Source organism: Pseudorasbora parva, chromosome 5 (genome assembly GCF_024679245.1).
Source record: "Pseudorasbora parva isolate DD20220531a chromosome 5, ASM2467924v1, whole genome shotgun sequence".
NCBI classification, from domain to species: Eukaryota; Metazoa; Chordata; class Actinopteri; order Cypriniformes; family Gobionidae; genus Pseudorasbora; species Pseudorasbora parva.
The window spans coordinates 12,381,183-12,400,965 of NC_090176.1; the positions used below are offsets into that span (position 1 = coordinate 12,381,183).

Consider the following 19,783-nt stretch of genomic DNA (forward strand, 5'->3'; position numbering starts at 1 on the left):
AAAGTCACGCTTAAAAACATCAAAAACACCTTTGGTTGCACTGTAATAAAAAAATGTAAATGAACTAAAGGTATAGTTTAAAAAAATAATAATTTCACAATAAAATCACTTCATGCATTCACTAAAAATCACAGGCCAATTAACAAACGTTAAGCAAATGTAATGAAGAAAATCGTCTGCAACACACACACACACACTTGCTTTTGATTTGTTATTTCATGCAATGACAATCAAGCATTTTGAGGACACAACAAATATTTATTTTGATGAACGCATGAAATATGAGGATGTCCATAAACATACAGTACACAGTGTAAGTGTTTCATGTGGGAACATTTCCAGTTATTCCATGTTCTCATAATTACTCTTAATCATCATAAACGTGACATTTATTCTGATCAGATCGGTCTGATCTCTTTGATTCGAATGCTGTTTTTAAATTCCAGAACAGGAAAAGTGTCCTAGTGAATGCCTGATGTACAGTAAACAATGCCCATGAGTATGAATGAAGCCTGGCTTTTGTGAGGTTAATGAATAGACTTTTGCTCTTTATTAAGATTATTATGTATTAAGGGTGAGGTGTATTAAGGGCGCTCCTTTCCACAAAGCCCCTTCATGCTGAATCAGTTTTTTAAATAGTTCCCCTCCCTCTCTTCATCTCCACCCTCCAGATGTGTTAGATTCATTGCTTTAAATGGTCATATGCAGGTTAGGTGCTCATGCTTACCGGCTATATTGTGTTTTAGAGCTGGTGTGATCGGCGACAGTGACAGGCGCTCTGTCTTATCTGTGTTTATTCAGAATCCGGTGAGTGAATCAAAGGACACAATTGTTTCCTCTTGTTATGTGTAGACAAATCTATACAGTGTTTGTGCAGCTGGCTGGAATTACATTTAACAAGACGCCTCTTCACCAGTGTGTGTTTTCTGACAGGATAGTTTTTTTTTTTTTTAGCCTGATTACGTTGTTTTACCTGAGGCAGAACCACACACCATGTACATGTTTAACCCTCATCTTCAACTATTTGTTGTCTCTAGAGGTGAAGTCATGTGAAACGACAATACAACACCTTTTTTCTCTTAACACAGCATAAACCACAATCGTCTGTCTTCGGCAGATTCTAAAATTATAAAACACTATAGTCTCATAAAGCATAACATATTTAGCCAAACTGCTAAAACCATGATTGTGCCTCATTCTGTTCCCTAGCCTCCCATGTCGTGAACCAGAACAAAACTAATTTGGACACATCAAGGCAGGCAGTTGTTGTTTGTCATCAATCTTAGGAGAATTATAAAGCCATTTCAGAATACATACTTCTGAATGATTTACAAACAGAGAAAATGTATAATACTACTACAGCACATCCCAAAGACTTTCAACATATTTAAGGTCTGAATTCAGAGGTGCCAATGTATGTGTGAAAATGATTCTTTGCTCTCCCTTCCAACCATTCTTTCAAAGTTTGAAACTTATACATCTTGACTTTGTCATCCAGGAATATGGCTATAATGTGTCTTCCTGCATGGTTGATTAGGAAATGAACATCCACACACTCCATCAATTAGGGTTAGAAGAACTGTTGCCAGACATATAACATGCTAGAAACATAATAATCACTGCAATAAGGAACCAATCATGGACTCTTATGGCTATTTAAATCCAAACAGTGACTTTTTTAAAAAAATACTTGGATTGCTGTGGGTGTGTGGATTGGAGCATTGTCCTGCACTAAAAACTAATCCTTCGAGTTTGGGAACATTGTCAGAGCAAAAGAAAGCTATTTTTCTTTTTGGATAATCTTGTACGTGGATGTAATAAAGTTCGTAGATTGGAAGGAAGGAGGCGGGAACCAGTGAACATTCAACAACTTTCCCCTCACGGACGACTGCCCGCACAAACATAAACAAAACTCAACATAAAGTCCAGGCCTGGTCCTCTCTCATCCTTGACTGGTGTTGTTCGTCCTTAAATGCCTCCAAGCTCCCTCATGAGAGAACTCGAGACCGGTGTGGCTCGTAGGTGACGCTCCTTCGCAATCACTCGCTCCTCCCATGTCCCTCGCTCGTTCACCTCGCCACAGTGGAGTTATGCATCCTTCACAAAGATTTATCTGGCTGATTCTTACTAAAGAACCACTGGATCATAACCAGTCATCCACTAAATTTACAGTGTGTATGAGACACTGTGGCTCGTAGGCCTCTTCAGGTCTCTGTCTAACCATTAGACGATCAGGTGTTGGGCAAAGCTAAAACTGGACTCCTCAGAGAAGATCAGAATCAGGCAGATCTGTCTTTGTGAAGAACACGTGACTCAAGCACGTACTATAGCCATCACAATCTCCAGAACTAAACCCCACTGAAAACCTCTGGGATGTAAGCAAGAGTGCCACCAGCCATTCAAAAAAGCCAAGCTGCTTGAAAATCAGGAGTGGCGAAGATTCACCAAACAGCAATGTGACTGACCTATACCAAGATGCGTGAAATCTGTGATTGGAAATGAGTTATTTCTCTAAATATTGATTCCTGAACTCTTTCTAAGTTAAAACATTACTATTGTGTTGGCCAAAAATATTGGGACACCCTTTCAAATCTTTGAATTGAGGTGTTCCCATCACTTCCATGGCCCCAGGTCTATAAAATCAAGCACTTAGGCATGAAGAGGCTTCTACAAACATTTCTGAAAGAATGGGTTGCTCTCAGTACAGTCGTTCTGGAGAAAATAGTGATGTTATTAGCTTGTTATAATTTCATTTAGCAACAATGTTGGCAGATCAGTATTATAGTTTATACAATTAATTAAAACCTAATAAATTAATTTTACTTGGATATTTAGTTGAATAACTTACATTGAAATTTTAGTGTCCCCAACTGAGCAAGCCAAGCCAAAGGCGCCAAGTGATGTACTTGTTTTCTTGAACACATGGGATGGAAGTGTAGCTTTATTTGAAAAGGTTTTATGTGATATTCCAATTTTGCGCACAAATTAAAAGCAAACAAAGCTACTGAAGACTGCAGTAATGATGCTGAAAATTCAAGCATTTCAAATTTAAATTGTAATAATAGTTCACTAATGTTTTTACTGGTTTTGATCAAATAAATGCAGCCTTGGTAATCATAAGAGACTTAAAAAAAAAAAAAAAAACACAATAATACATTTTAATCGACACTTAAACTTTTGAACAGTAGGCCTGGTGTATGTTAGATGTTTTTTGACATTCCAGAAAAGACTGGATGGATAGGATGGGTATCTAAGATAAAGTCTCTTCTCTGTCAGTTCTGGTTTGTACTTGCATAGCTAAATCTAAACAAGCCACAATATTTGTAGAAAAATGTCTTTAGAATAGACTGAAGTAGTTATTATACTCGCAATGTCTCTCCACAAACACCTCAAACCTACCGTCAAACACTGCTTCATGGAGGAGTGATGATTTAGTTTTGTTTTGCTGCCAAAAGACCAGAAGACCTTGCTGTCGTCAAGTCACCCATGAATTCCCTCTTTATCGTAAAGTACCCAAGAGACACATGTGATGTCATCTGTTTGATTGCCAGAACTGAAGATCCCAAGGACACTAGACAATTCACTATTTGAGGGATAAACTTGTTAAGAATTTGCCATGAGTGTCGTGGATAATTTCATGCAAAATATGATTTTAAATGTTTATTTATTTTTACTACAGTTGTTGCTACTGAAGTTACAGTAGTTCTACAATCTTCTGAAGTATTTTGTGTAACACTGATTTAAGTATTATGCATTTCTATATTTAATTTCACACAAAATCATCTTGCTGACATTTTTTTTAAAAGTTTGAGTTAACAGTTAATGAACCAGGAGACTGAGTATCTCTATGTGGCATCCAGGAACAATATGTTACAGAGAAGAGCAGGAGAGTTGCTGTGTGTGTGTGTGTGTGTGTGTGTGTGTGTGTGTGTGTGTGTGTGTGTTCTCTCATTCTTTCACAGTGACCTCAGTCGGTTCAGGTCTTTAACCTGTGTTGGCGGATGAGTAGATACCTGTGTGTGCGAGAATGGCTTACCTTATTTGAACACAGCTCTGGGAGGTAAATGAGCAGACGGTGAATAAAGCCTCTTGTAGTGCACGTCAAAAGCACGTGTAAAGCACTTGATTATAATTTAATTTAAACTTTAGAGTCACTATAACGTTGGACGTGAATATATTTTAAATGTACTAAATTGCAACTTCATCATTACAGATATACATGACATACGAGCTTAAATAGAAAAGGCATTAAAATATGTTAGTTTACCATAAATACTTGTCGGTACATTCGGCAGCACTTTAACCATATTTCAAAGACAATAAAAGTAATTATGAAATTACATATGAAGATTTTTTGCATTAAGCGATTTTTGAAAAACGCTGATGAAAATGATATTGGACCAAGCACCAAAACACACTTCAGCAGTAAGGGGCATGGGGGAGCAGAGAAAGCTCCATGCACAAGACAAATTAGCAGGCCGACCAAAGAAATAGTAGATGATAGATAAAATACAAAAGAGGAAAAGGCCAGGGGAATATAGCTTTAAATAAATCATTGCAATCAGGCAAGAGGTAGGACAAGGAGAGACCTTAAAGGACAACTCCAGTAAGAAATGAACCTAAAGGTAATTAACAGATGGTTACCGAGTAGATCGTTCTCTGCGATGCGTTTTCATGAAAATCGAATGTAAAGAGTTTTATCTCCAAAAACAGATTGGCGTATAACGCTAGTATATGGGGTATAGGATAAGTCAAATTAAATCGCTAGTTAATACCACTAACAAGGCTCAAAATAGCCTCACACTAACACGGCAGCATAATGAGGGTCCCTACATGCAAACCGAAGGATTGAGAACTTTGTAAGTGTACAAACAGTTTAATAAGAAGATATTTTATAAACACAGTACATTACGCGTTTACAGACCAGAGCCATCTTGGTAAACAGTCTTGACCAGTCGAGCCATGAACGCTGTGCTAAGTGATGAACTGTGACTTGGAATCTCATATGGTCTGTTGCTTCCGGGAATAAAGTTGGTCAAATGTATATTTTAATAAGCAGATATAATTCATGCATTTCCATGTAATAAGATTTCACAAACTTAATTCCAATTGACATGCTCACTTAGCACAGCGTTCGTGGCTCGACTGGTAGAGACTGTTTTCCAAGATGGCTCTGGTCTGTATACGTGTAATGTACTGTCTTTATAAAGTATCTTCTTATTAAACTGTTTTCATAAAAGTGGTCTCGTTAGATTTGGGACATCATGCCAAGTCGACTGATGTCCAATTTTACCATATCAGCCATTTTGGCCGTTGGCCATATTGAATTGTGCTAAAATGCTGTATTTTATGAATGCATAAACGGATTGTTACGAAACTGTACGGGTCATCACCACGATGCCCTGAAGTAACCTGAGAAGTTTTTTTTTTTTTTTTTTTTTTTTTTTTTTTTTTTAAATGCTTATAATTTTGGGTGCGGTTGACTTGTTTTCATGGGAGTAACTTTTTTTTTGTCTCCTGAATCCATGTCAAGTCCAACGATACCAGACTTGCCAGGTTTCGGCGTATGGTTTGCGCAGCGTGGTAACTTATCCCCTAATGTTTTTTTTAGTGCTATCTTCGAAACTGCTAGAAAAGACGAAAGCAGTGTCAGAAGTTCTGAAACAAAGGTCGATTAGCCGAGTGTCAATACTCAAATGTCAAAATATTCACAGTAAGGGGAAGTAAAATCCAATCAAATTAATAAATTCACTAAAATAATTACCAGTCATTTGTTTTTGTTTTTTCATGTAAATGTCTTTAACTCCAAAACTAAATGAGATATTTTCACCAACATTTCGACACACATATGTATGGGCTAGCTCTGAGGACACATAAAAACAATGGTGGGATTGTGCCTCCTTGTTGCACTATAATGGAACAAAAGATGAAATTCCCATTGACTACAATGTAGTATTATGATATAAAATGCTAATGCTATACTTTTCTTGAATGGCTAGTTGTTGCATTTGATCTAACACTCCCAGCCATGTTGGCATGTCTTATTGTCTTATTTGCGCTTGGCCCCGGTTTTGCTGCTGGCAGCTATTTTTTTGAAGAATATCAGTTGACTGTTTCTCTACTCATATCTGTCAAAATATCATCTTTTGTGTTCAAAAGAAGATGGAAAAAAAAATCCTTCAGGTTTGGAACAACTTGAGGAGGAGTAAATGACAGAATTCTCGTTTTTGGTTGAACAATCTCTTTAAGGAACTGGTCAGGCATGAAACCGGACACAGGTTCCTTTATTTCTTCTTGATATATGAGTAATGTTGGTTTTGCTGTGTTTATGGTGTTTTTTGCTTTAATATACTTGTGTGTCGTCATTGCTTATCTTCATATTTTGTTCTGGAATGTCTGAACTTCATCTGCTGGCTGTTTTCAGCATTGGCTCCCAAAGTGTGTCCGAAGAGTGAGATAACATGATAGAACTCTCCATACTCCTATAACCCCTTAATCTTGTCACATTTATATATATATATGTTACTGAGATTATCTTGGGATGGAAGTGGTGACTGCCATTTAAGGAGTAGAGGAATGACAATAACAATTTGACATTCGACCTGAATTATCATAGTAACACAAATTAATTTTGCTTATTAGTGACATCATTCCCAGCAGCAATATCACCCTGTAGCCCAAGAATGGTTTCCCACCGAACCTAATCAGGGCTGAGCCTGGTCCGTACCATGATGGGAAAACTAGGTTGCTCCTGGAAGAGGTGTTAGTGAGACCAGCAGGGGGTGCTCTGCTCAGCCTGTGGTCTGTGTGGGTCCTAACACCCTAGTATAGTGATTGGGACACCATTCTGTAAATCAAATCACCTTTGTTTATATAGCACTTTTTACAAGTCCAATTGTTTCAAAGCAGCTTCACAGTGTTAAAAGGAAGATAATTCAACAGAATTTGATTCGGCTGTACAGCCCCTCTGCTGAAAATGGTGATATGATCATAGCAAATTTCAATTTTCATATAGTGGTGATGCGGGCAGATCAGTATTATAGTTGAAATTTAAGTGTCTCCAACTGAGCAAGCCAAAAGCCAAAGGCGATGGTGGCAAGGAACCAAAACTCCTTCAGTGTCAGAACTGAGAAGTAAACCTTGGGAGAAACCAGGCTCAGCCTTGGTGTCAGTTCTCCTCTAGCCATTGCAGGTCTTAAGTCATTTTAGGTAAATAGATATTCGTAAGATTATTCGAAAGATTGGAGTCGTCATTCCGGAAACGGATTTATTGAGGATGTCGTGTCGAGGGTCTTGCAAAACAAAGTTCTCTTGTCCGCTTGACGAAGTTGAACAAACTTCAAAATGGCGGAAGTTTGCAAGTGTTTGGCTGCGAACTTATTTTGAATAAATATTTATTCATGACCCCTAAAAAAGTGTGTGTGTAGTATGAATGTAATCTGAACATACTACATGCTGTCATTATCACGTGAGCGTTGCTTCACTGCCTTTCCTGTGATCTCGTTGTATAGTAAATGGTCCATTGTATGCACACCTCAGTATCTTGCCGGAAGTACTTTTTGCCTACTATTTTATAAGTACTATGAATTCAGACATGCTACTTTTGTCACATGGGGTGAATTCAGGGTGAGTGGGACACTTTTTGCCATTGAGATAACTTGGAAAAATTGTCCCAATCAACCCGAATTCACTCTACTGGTTTTTGCCTATCAACTCAATAATAACTATGAAATATACTTTAGTATGCTTTGTGCTTTCCCAGTGCCTAACTGGCTCTCAAAAATAGATTTTTCTTGTCTGCTGCATTTTAAATCTTTTAAATTTCCCTGCATGTAAATGCGGTGCATTTGAAACACTTGTAAGAAGATGAAGAATTAATTCAGTATGTCATAGTAGACAACATAGCAGTTACTATGTTATTGAAAAATGTTCATTCTCCATCATTAAGTTTTGTTAAAACACTGTGCTGTGCTGAAAGTTCTTGCCACAGATAATTCTCTGCAGATAATATCATTAATGTGTGTTTGTTGAATCAGGTCATTATTGACTGGGAGCCATTTCAAACAGCATCTGTGCAACACACATACTCACTGAGTCACTGGAATATGTACTGTGAAGTTGTAAACCGATAAAGTTTTGGCTCCATTTGTGTTATCAGTGCTTTAACAGACACCCAGAAACAAAAACATACCTCTGACTGCAGCTGTGCTGATAATACACCATTATTTCTAAAGAATGGCATGTTTACAGTCACATACAAATACACCTCACCATATTTGGTGCTATAATTTACCAGAGTTGTGTGGAAGATGTGCAATTTCCAATTTATAGATGCACCATCCATGGATCAAGTCTTTTGTGGTCACTGGTATACCAGCTAGAATGCAGTGGGTGATGAATTGATGGGTGACCAGATAGGCCATGAACAGCAGCTAAATACAATCATAACTGTAAATAAAAGGCAATTAATCATATTTGATCAGATTTTAGAACACTAGGCGTCATACAATTGTTGACTATGAATGTTACAAAGAAAAAACACTCATCATACACTAAAGGACAGAGGGGATAGTCCCCCCCCCCCCCCCCGAAAAAAAATCCCATGATTTAATCTCCCTCAAGTCATCCTAAGTGTCTATGAGTATGTTCAATCAGATGAACACATGCAGAGTATTATTAAAAGTAGCATTGCTCTTCCAAGTTTTTTTATGGTAGTGAATGGTGGTCCTGATTTAAAAGTAATTTCCATTATCCAATCAATTACTCAGCCTCATGTCATTCCAAACACGTAACACGTTTGTTCATCTTTAGAACACAAATTAAGATATTTTTTATGAAATCTGAGAGATATCTGTCCCACCATATACAGCTACCCAACTGAGACTTTGATGCCTCAAAGAGATCATAAAACTAATCCAAATGAATTTGAGCGGCTTAATGGAAATGTTCTGAAGAGTTTGAACGCTTTATACTCTGAAGATTGCTTGACGCATGCGAATAAATCTCTTGCGGAAGCTCAAACATGCTGCGTAAAACACGAAAATGAACCTCATTGGTTCTTGCAGTGTAACACAAGAATGACCCTCATTGGCCCTTACAAAAGCTCAAACGTGTTGCGTAACTCGAGAATGAACTTCACTGGTTACTGCAAAATCTCAAACGTGCTGCATAACGCAAGAATGAACCTCGTTGGTTCTTGCCGAAGCTCAAATGTGCTACGGAACACGAGGATGAACCTCATTGGTTCTTGTTGAAGCTTAAACATGCTGCATAACATGAGAATGAACCTTATTGGTTCTTGCAAAAGCTCAAATGTCATTCCCAGCAGCCATAACGTCCTGTAGCCCAAGATTGGTTTCCCAATGAAATTAAGCAGGGCTGAGCCTGGTCAGTACCTTCATGAGAACTAGGTTGCTGCTGGAAGAGGTGTTAGTGAGACCAGCAGGGGGTGCTCACCCTGTGGTCTGTGTGGGTCCTTACATACCACCATTGGTCCTCACAAGTCTTTGTCTTAGTGCAGAGTGTTTGGGTAGTTTGTTGTAACTCAATTCTTGATTATTGAACCAGCTGTGCACCCTATAGGACACCCAGACATGTGGAGGTCTGGAACCATTCCTTAATTATAATTCATGTTGTAGTTTTTTTTTCTTCTTTTATTGCAAATTTCTTTTGACTGCCAGAAGAATTTTTTCCCCTGCTTACGGCAAGCAGTTTGGTTCATCTGGGACAGGAATTACACTACTCATGACATCAAATGAGAAAATTGTTTGTGTAAAAGTTATTGTATACAGGAGGGCCTGCTCCTAAATTGGCTCTCCAGGAGCAGGCCCAACTATATTAGATAGTCACTCTTAAACTGATGGACATTGACTTTTACACAAACAATTTTCTCATTTGATGTCAGAGACCTTCCTGGTCCTCCATTTGTCCACCACTTGGGGACAATATTCAGACTAGGGGAACTCATATTAATGTTTAAAACATCATAAAATACATTTCATAAAATGGGACCTTTAACCCTTTACAATAGTTCTGGGTGTACTGTAACGTGATACGTATCGAATCGTTACAAGGTTATCGTTATACCCCTAATAACTACCACAAATGCAGTTTACAGAGTTTTGAAAAGCTTGAAGTACAGTAGCTGAGAAAAGGCTGAAGCTGCTGACCGTATCAAGAGTTCAGTATAACACTGCTGGTATGTATGTGAGAGTGAAACAAAAGAAACCATTACTTAACAACCATGTTAAAACACATCTGGCGTCTGCAAACAAGCTTAATGGTTAAAAGTCTGGACAGAAAGGGTAAAAGAGGTGGGCCTATCAAACATCCAGCTGTATTTACCTATCCGGTGAGGTTACATGCCTTGCATGCATGCTGTACTCTGTCACATTGGAATGCTTTAATTGGAGTTATAAAGCATCCTCTTGGCAGATTCAGATGAAATAATAACTAATGCATAGTGACTGACTGTGAACCTGAGCCTATTTATCATCAGAGTTCAGTTTGTTTTGGTTGGTATAAAAGTAGTCATCAGAACTCGGATGCTAGTCACTCATTGTGGTCATATTGATGAAGCAATCAAGTGTAAAAACGTATTCTGTTTAAGTCAGGAGTGCATAGCTCCACTTACTGCGACAGCCATGCTAATGTGTTCAGACAGGAAGACGATCAACTCGAGGACCTAGAGGAAAAGGCTGTGTTTTCACTTGCTGTTTGGCCTGTATTTGTGTGTGTCTGTGTCAAATATGCAAGTACATGTGTTATAGTATTGCCTGTCCGCTGAATTTAGGATACCATATGGTTACACTTTAACTCAAAGGCCAAATGTGAATAGATCGTTTCGCTCTATGCTCATAAATCAGCATACATTCTCACTTGTGAAGATTTATGAACAGCATTTAAAGTGTACAATCAACTAAGGTCTTCTTGGATATTGAAGTTCATGTTTAAACTTGACTACTGGATTGTGCTTGGTATAATGTTGTTTTATGAAAGTTTAATGATACATATTTCTAAGTGGCTGATTTTAAAAACAGGTTTCTCAAACACTTATCCCATCTACCATTGGTTAAACCTATCAATGCATCACTTTTAATTACCTTTTCACCTTTTCTCCAAGGAGAAATTATTGATTTTTTTTCCTATCACAAATACATGCACTGATTAATCCCATATATCCCCTATTAATGCATTATGGAACACATCACTCTGATCGAAAACATGGACATATATGGTGCTAAATTCTGTGTGAACATGAAGAATTTGGTATAGGTCATATGAAAATCCTGAAACTCACTGGAGGGAGTATAATCTACAATTACTCAAAAATCTATTGAACCTGAATATATACACTCATTGTGTTCACTTTATTAAATATATACCTTAATAAGTGCCTTAATTCTTCATGGCAGATTCAGTAAGACGCTGGAAAACATTCCTCAGAGATTTTGGTCCATATTAACATGATCGCATCATGCAGTTGCTGCAGATTCATCTGCTGCACACACAATACGAATCTCACTTTCCACCACATTCCAAAGGTGACCTGTTGGATTGAGATCTGGTGACTGTGGAGGTCATAATGAGTATAGTTAACTCACTGTCATGTTCAAGAAACCAGTTTGAGATGATTTGAGTTTTGTGACATGGCCTCTGTCAGAAGATGGGTTCAGTATGGTGATGGACATGGTCAGCGTCAATACTCAGGTAGGCTGCGGCATTTAAACGATGCTCAGTTTTTTATTAACTCCTTACCAGTCAAAGATCGTATACGGCCTCAGATTACTGATGTCAAAATTCAATGCTCGTTAAAACATAACATTCTAACTTCATCTGGACAAAGTCAGTATCATCAGAAAGATTAAAGACTACAGCTTCGATATTTGAGCACTGTTTATGATAAAACTGGGTTGCAGTGACATTAATTTCATAATTTATGTCAGGAGTGCATTATAATCGATCCGTTATTATGAACGATATTTTGAATAGATTATCACACACGTTAATTCTCTCTGGTCTGCACTGGCTCACACAGCTCGCTTTCAGTTTAGCTCTTCGTTCAAAAGTGCTCCTATTTGGAGAAATATTGACATATCACGTTTGCTAAATATTTCGTCATACAGAATAACATTTCTATTCATTTCTCACTGAATTATTTGATCTAGAAGAGTTAAAACATGCACAGAGCTCTCTCTGGGTCTCTTCTTAATGATATGCATCATATATGAGTCATCAGGCGTTCATTTGCTCACTGAGCTGTCAATAATATGACATGCTCAACACTGCCCTCGGCATGACGCGCTTCTCCTGTGTGGACACTTCCTCATTCTGGCTCTGTGAAGAACGAGACTATTCTACATTTCTATCCGTGAACTAAGAAGCTAATAAACACACGATAACTATGGAATAAGGTTTTTGTGTTTTTTTTTTTTTTTTTCGAGCCGGGTCTCACAAAAATGCGTATAAATAGTACGAGTTTGCAATCTCGTGGAATGTATACGCCAAAATGTGGTGGGGTGGGGGGTTCGTATGTATAATACGCCATAAAGTGCGTCTCATATGCACGCAAAAAAACGCTAACCATATGCACGCCAAAACTCATTTTGGCATATACATTCCACAAGATTGCAAACTCGTACTATTTATACGCATGACCATGAGATCGTGTTGTTTTTTTCATGTGATTTCGGCTATTTTATATCAATAATGGATGTTTACATTATGACTGCTAACAGGTGTAGCGATTAGCTCCATATAAAATGATAAATATAACCTGTTTTAACATCCTCATATGAATGAAATCCCCATTATTTCGCGACAGGAAACTAATACAAACACTCAATGGTGGTCTAAAGTGAGATAAAAATGAAGGTGAAATTTTAATATTTTAATTTGTGCTATGTAGCTTGATGCTAACTGAAGCTCTGATACACCTGTTGGACCAGGAGTTTTGTCTATTATAATTCACATAATGTGCTTTTAGTTTATTTTTATTTTTAGAAAGACAAGCTAATGTGGAGTACTAAATGAAATACTGTGCTGTTAATGGGCCATTTAGGCAGGCATACATGTTATAATGGCTTTGAATAATGGCTGTTACAAAACAAAAGATTCATAGCAAAACAATAATGAGGATTACGCCTCAGACATTCAAAAGTGTGAGACGATCGTCGAGTAAGCACATTGAAGCATTAATTGAGCTTTTCTCCTCGCAGGACATTAGACAAAAGACTGCAAATGTGTCTTCAGGCCAACAAACTTATTTTATAAAAATATCTATAAAGAAATAAAGACATGGTCTTAGAAAATGTTTCATAAAATTCATAGTTTTGGACATAACAGCCTCAGATTTTAAATAAAGCATGACCACACTTGTGCCTTCAATTTAGTTGTAGTTATAAGTCGTTATACTACATTCACATAATATTTTTATACATGAAAAAAACTATTTAAAATATTAAAAAAATATATATTTTTATGTTTTAGCCTATATAGCTCTATATTCATAACTGTCTGAGTTATTCTGAGTATTCAGCTGTAAACTCTCAAGTGTTGGCTTTCTAAATATATATTGGTTATGTGTATATTCAGAATAACGTATGAGTAGCTGTCTTAATACTATGAGTATGTCTAAATGCTCCATTTGCCAAATCAGAGGGTGACAGGAATTAAGGGACCTAAAGTGTGTCAAGAAAATATCCAGACACTATTATACCATCACCAGCCTGAACCATTGATACAAGGCAGGATAGATTGTTTTGACAAATTCTGACCCTACCATCTGAATGTCGCAGAAGAAATCGACATCATCCCATGCAGCACCTCAGGCAACGTTTTTACATTCTTCCATTGTCCGATTTTGGTCAGCCGGTGTGAATTGTATTCTCAGTTTGCATGTTCTTATCTGATAGGAGTGCACCTGGTGTGTCTTCTGCTGCGGTAGAAACTGAACGTTGTTCATTCAGAGATGCTTTTCTGAAGACCTCAGTTGTAACAAGTGGTTAGTAACTGTTGCCTTTCTATCAGCTTGAACCAGTTTGGCCGTTCTCCTCTGACCTTTGGCATCAACAAGGCATTTTCTCCCACAGAACTGCTACACACTGGATATTTTCTCTTTTTCGGACCATTCTCTATAAACCCAAGAGATGGTTGTGTGTGAAAAGTAGTAGGTGAGCAATCTGCTCAGACCAGCCCGCCTGGCACCAACAACCAACATTCAAAGTCACCTTTTTTTCTCGCAATTCTTATGTTCAGCTTGAACCCCAGTAGATTGCCTTGATAATGTCTACATGCCTACATGTGTTGAGTTGCTGCCATGTGATTCGCTGATTAGATATTTGCGTTAACAAGCAGTTGAACAGGTATACCAAAAAGGTGGCCGTGAATTCATATTGTAAATGTTGTAAAAAAAAACGTAGTTCCAAAGTAATTTGAGCATTAAATGCGCTGATGGTCCTTTCAATCAAAATATATGCATTTTTGTGCCCGTTTAAAAAATAATTGTATTTGTTTTTTTGTTATGACACTTGCATAAGCCCCCCCACCCAAATTTTTAAAACTAAATAAACTTGACATGGAACTCTTCTGTTGTTCTTGTGTTTGCAGAATGATGGGTGACGTTCAGTTTGTTACAGGATCTCACGTCTCCAAGACGACTATGACTCTGGGACGAGCTTCCCCTAGCAAAGAACCCCCAGTTTTTACCCTCCCGCCACGTAATACCCGCATCTGCCAAGGAGGTACCGCACGCCTTGAAGGGAAGGTAAGAGAGATTCTTCATAACCATCCTGATCCAGACCCTCAACTGGTCCTCAGCAGTGTAATGAAGCAGACACAGTGTCTGCCAGTGAATTTCATTTAAGACTCCCAACAATAATCTATTTTAGAAACTAGCTCTGTTCCAAAACCTAGTGTGCCGCATGTATAGGCAGCTGGCACTTTTGAATGAATGTCCCTGTTTTTCTAAGAATTTACAGAAATATGTGCTCCTTCTTTTGAAATGTCGAACCTTCCTCCCTTGTCATAAGCTGATAGCAAAGAGATATAAAATGTTATGTAAGATTATATCATGAGTTTTTCTTTTGAAGTTTCTTATCTGGCAAACATCTGTGTTTTATTATTTTCCGAGTGTGTTGAGGACAGTGCGTTGGGACACTTCCTTGCAGTCTCAAAATGACACCGCAGGCAAATACTCCAATAATATATGTGTCTGTTAAAGCTGTGTTTGTGCTGCCTGAGGCCAGAGAAAGGGCCGTTTTAAAAGAGTCTGAGATTATTAAAGCACTTTTTGTGCAACAGACTTCAATTATGTCTCAAATCATGCAGGGAGAAGGCATTTTACACTTGAAAAAGTGTGGCCATTCTAAAACCCTGGGTTAATAGACTTTGTGGTCTATAAAGGTAAGAATAAAACAGCCTCTTCTTCACTCCAAATTGAAGTGTTATTTGTCACAAGTTGACAATTTACAACATTTCAAAAGGCTACAATTATTGTACACTCCATAAAAATGCTAGGTTAAAAACAACACAATTTAGGTCATTTTTGGCAACCCAGCATTGGGTCTTTGGGTTTGTTAAATGTTCGACCCAGCATGCTGGGCAGTTAAATTACAGTTATGAAATTTAAAAAATGCATGCAGAACAACTACAGTAAAAAAGACAGCAGTAATAGGACATCTTATTGATAAGAAAGAACATTCAAAAATGGACAAAAATAAATTGTTTAATAAAGAAATGGTTGTTGTTTATTCCCAAAACAGTCCCTCTACATCCAATAAATCTGAATGTTTTTTTTTTTATTTTTATTTTACTGAAAGGCAGTTTCAAAAAAGATCTCTCCTCTCTGCTTTTATTAGTTTTATTCCACTTTCCACAAATATTCCTGTCATGTTCCATCCTGTGCCACCAAAACAGATGTTAAAAATTGTAGTAGTAAGTTCACAGAATTTTTTTTTTTTTTTTAAATGTTATTTGTATATATGGAAATGTATTTGGTATTCATTTATTTTTGCATTTAATGGACTGAAAACTAACTAAATGCTAGAAAAGCTGCTGATAATGCATAACTTTTGTGGATGAAAAACCTTAGAGCAATACCTTATTTTAATGAACGATTTGGGTTTTTAATAGGACTAGAGGATATGAATAGATGGGTTTTTAATGTACAACTTTCATAAACACAGTATCCGTAACGGGTGCCATTGTTGATTTGCGGGCTATGTGATGTCAGAGCGCGTAACATCGATCTAATATGAGTTCACGAGTGGGAAGTCACGGATCTGACTGCCGTTTCAGTGCACTTTCGTGGGTAGAAGATTGGAAAAACACGCGTTACGGATTGCTTTGAATGCGGAATTACATAGCCTACAACAGCAATCATACACACTATGGAATTTTAAATCACAAACAAACACTACATTTTAGTGCTAGTCCATGCTAGTCCTACCTGTGAATGTTTAAGTTGGATGGTGAGTCCTTTGATGAAAGCATCTTTATAGCTTGAAGGCATCGTTTGCACAACCTTCAAGCTATTTTGATTCTTTTTTTCCTCTTTGAAAACAAAATAACTGTGAAATTCTCAGATATGAAGATGGTTTTCCCAGAGGGAAGATCAATTAAACATCGTAATTATAATTTCTGCATCTCAACCTGCACCTGAGGAGAACTGTAGACGGGTTCCGCATGCACCAGCAGGGGACTCGCGTGAGTCACGACTGGCAGAACCAGGAAAAATATCAAGTAATCAAGCAGTGCTTCATATAACGTTATGTCAATATACTAATTTATTTGGTTTTAATTAAACCATTGTAATACTGAAAGTATTCCCATTTTTTTTAACCAAATGTAACCGTATTCTGATTACTTTATTTAGCTTTACTTAATTATTTTTTTACTGATTACTTTGTTTTTAGATGTAACGGTAATGTAGTTACCAGATTGTTGTATCCTGATTATGTAACGCCGTTACATGCATTCCATTACTCCCACAGCTGATTTACAGTAGTATTTCAGTAAAACAGTAATAACGTGGGTTAGCCTGAAACTTACACAGTATAAAATGTAGAACTCTCAAACTGAGTACTGACCCATTTTTCAAGGGCAATCCAACTCGCTGAGATTAAGCGGTTCATAGTCGACTCTTTCTTTTGAGATAAAATCACTTTATTTATGATTCACTTTCAGCTTTATAACTCTGCAGAATGTGCATGCTGGTTTATGCTGGATTTTACAGCAAGGTAATACAAGGTTAACGTGGCAAAATGCTCCAGTTTCAAAAATGGCTCTAAATTCAAAATTAAAGTGTGAAATATTTCTCTACCCAGGGTTAAAAGCAGGGTGTAGAATAACAATGACTCGGGGTTAAAGGGTTAGTTCACCAAAAAATGAAAATTCAGTCATTAATTACTTACCCTAATGTCGTTCGACACCCTTAAGACCTCCGTTCATTAACACAAATTAAGATATTTTTGTTGAAATTCGATAGCTCAGAAAGGCCTTCATTGACACCAATGTCATTTCCTCTCTCAAGACCCATAAAGGCACTAAAGATGGCGTTACAAAGCCCATCTCACGCAAAAAAACTAAATAACGACTTATATTGTGATGGGCCGATTTCAAAACAAAGTTTAGACTGGTCATGAATCAGCATATTGATTCATGATTGGGATCATGTGTCAAACTGCTGACATCACATGACATTGGCGATCCGAATCATGAATCGATAAACTGATTCATAACGTATGAAACTTGAAATCGGCCCATTCCTATACAAGTCATTATTTAGTTGTTGTTTTTTTTGCACACAAAAACTATTCTCGTCACTTCATATATAATTATTGTAGAATCACTGTAGTGAGATGGACTTTGTAACGACGTCTTTAGCCTGTCTGAGCCATTGGATTTCAACAAAAATATCTTCATTTGTGTTCATGTATCTTCAAGATGAACGGAGGTCTTACGGGTGTCGAACAACATTAGGGTAGGTAATTATTGATAGAACTTTCATTTTTGGGTGAATTAACCCTTTAAGCGCAGTGTGAAAAGCCAAAAGTGTGGTGTAATACTTTTTCAACAGTTCATACAGGTCAGTATGTTTTACACCATTGCAATAGTTGAAAACTAAAGGGCAGTAAGTTCTTCAGCTGGAGTTCTGAGCACAGGAATGAAGCTGATTTGAAACATTGTGGAATCCCTGATATATATCGTATAAGGATGGTCTATACACTACCAGTCAAAGAGAATGGGAAAGTGTATCCAAACTTTTGACTGGTAGTGTATATAATCTGTTTAGAGAGATATAAAGCACAGCTGCATTGAATAATAATGAATGATTTTGAAGTTAGTTTAGAGGATGTAGCTACTTCAGTCATTTTCAGTAGTTTGATTCAGATGCAGTTATTGGGTTTATTGTTCACAATATAGTTATTTTAGTTTGTTTGGGCTACATCCATGTTATGTTTCTGACTTGGCATCTGCAATAACGAATGAACGATTCTGAGGTACTCGTTTTAGGTGCACTTAACAGAACATGACACATAAGTCTATTTTAATTTGCAACTAATTAGACATATTTGAAGAGGCTATATTACATATCCCTTAGTGGTGTGAGTGAGATTGTTTATCCATATACTTCTGGTTTCCCTTTTTGAATGACAAATTCAGACTACTGCGGCTGCCTCCTGCTGTTATGGAGTTATTTCCAACATGCACTATTGCCAAAAGTTTTGGGACGCCTGGTTTACATGTACTTGAACTTTAATGACATCCCATTCTTAAACCGTAGGGTTTAATATGGAATTGCTCCACCCTTTACAGCTTCATCTCTTCTGGGAAGGCTTTCCACAAGGTTTAGGAATGTTTATGGGATTTTTTTTCTTCTATAAGCACATTTGTGAGGTCAGGCACTGATGTTAAACGAGAAGTCATCCCAAAGGTGTTCTATCGGGTTGAGGTGCAGGCTAGTCAAGTGAGTCCAAACCAAACTTGCTCTTTCTTGTCTTTATTGACCTTGGTTTGTGCACTGGTACGCAGTCATGTTAGAACAGGAAGGGGCCATCCTCAAACTATTTCCACAATGATGGGAGCATGAAATTTTCCAAAGTATATTGGTATGCTGGAGCATTAAGTGTTCCTTTCACTTGAACTAAGGGTCCAATCCCCACCCCTGAAATATAACGCCACATTTGGCACAATGCAGTCAGACAAGTAGCCTACCTTTCTCCTGGCAAAGGCAAACCCAGACTCTTCCTTCAGATTGCCAGACAGAATAGTATGATTCATCACTCCAGAGAGCACATCTCCACTGCTCTAGTGACAGTGTGCTTTACAACACTGCATCTGACAATTTGTACTTTACTCTTGATGATGTAAGGCTTGGATGCAGCTGCTCGGCCATGGAAACCCATTACATGAAGCTCTCAACACACTGTTCTTGAGCTAAGCTGAAGGCCACATGAAGTTTGGAGGTCTGTAGCTATTGACTCTACAGAAAGTTGGCATCTTCTGTGCACTGTGCACCTTAGCATGCGCTGACTCTGCTCTAGGATTTTATGTGACCTACCACTTTGTGGTTGATATGCTGTTGTTCCCAATTGCTTCCACTTTAGTCCCTTTCACAGTGCGATTCCGGCAAATACACAGATAATGCGAACCGGCATTTTTTCCCAGGCCGCTAGATTTGGTCCATTCACACTGCCAGCGAAATACCGTAATATGTGCGCTTTCACACACAACCCGTAACAGTCCCGAATTGAGTTGACACGTGAGATCCGGATGTGACGTA

At 37.7% G+C, this 19,783-nt stretch overlaps 1 protein-coding gene across 3 annotated transcripts in view; it reads left to right on the plus strand.

The window, feature by feature from the left end:
- The window catches only part of mylka (myosin, light chain kinase a), a 151,486-nt gene that overhangs the window by 16,116 nt on the left and 115,587 nt on the right, over positions 1-19,783 (plus strand). For 2 of the 3 annotated variants that reach the window (XM_067443257.1, XM_067443258.1), the window contains exon 2: positions 14,608-14,764. The exons of the other annotated variant lie outside the window; for it this stretch is intronic. In XM_067443257.1, the coding sequence (XP_067299358.1) occupies positions 14,608-14,764 (157 nt within the window). The remainder of the gene's footprint in view (positions 1-14,607; positions 14,765-19,783) is intronic. 3 annotated transcript variants of the gene reach the window in all.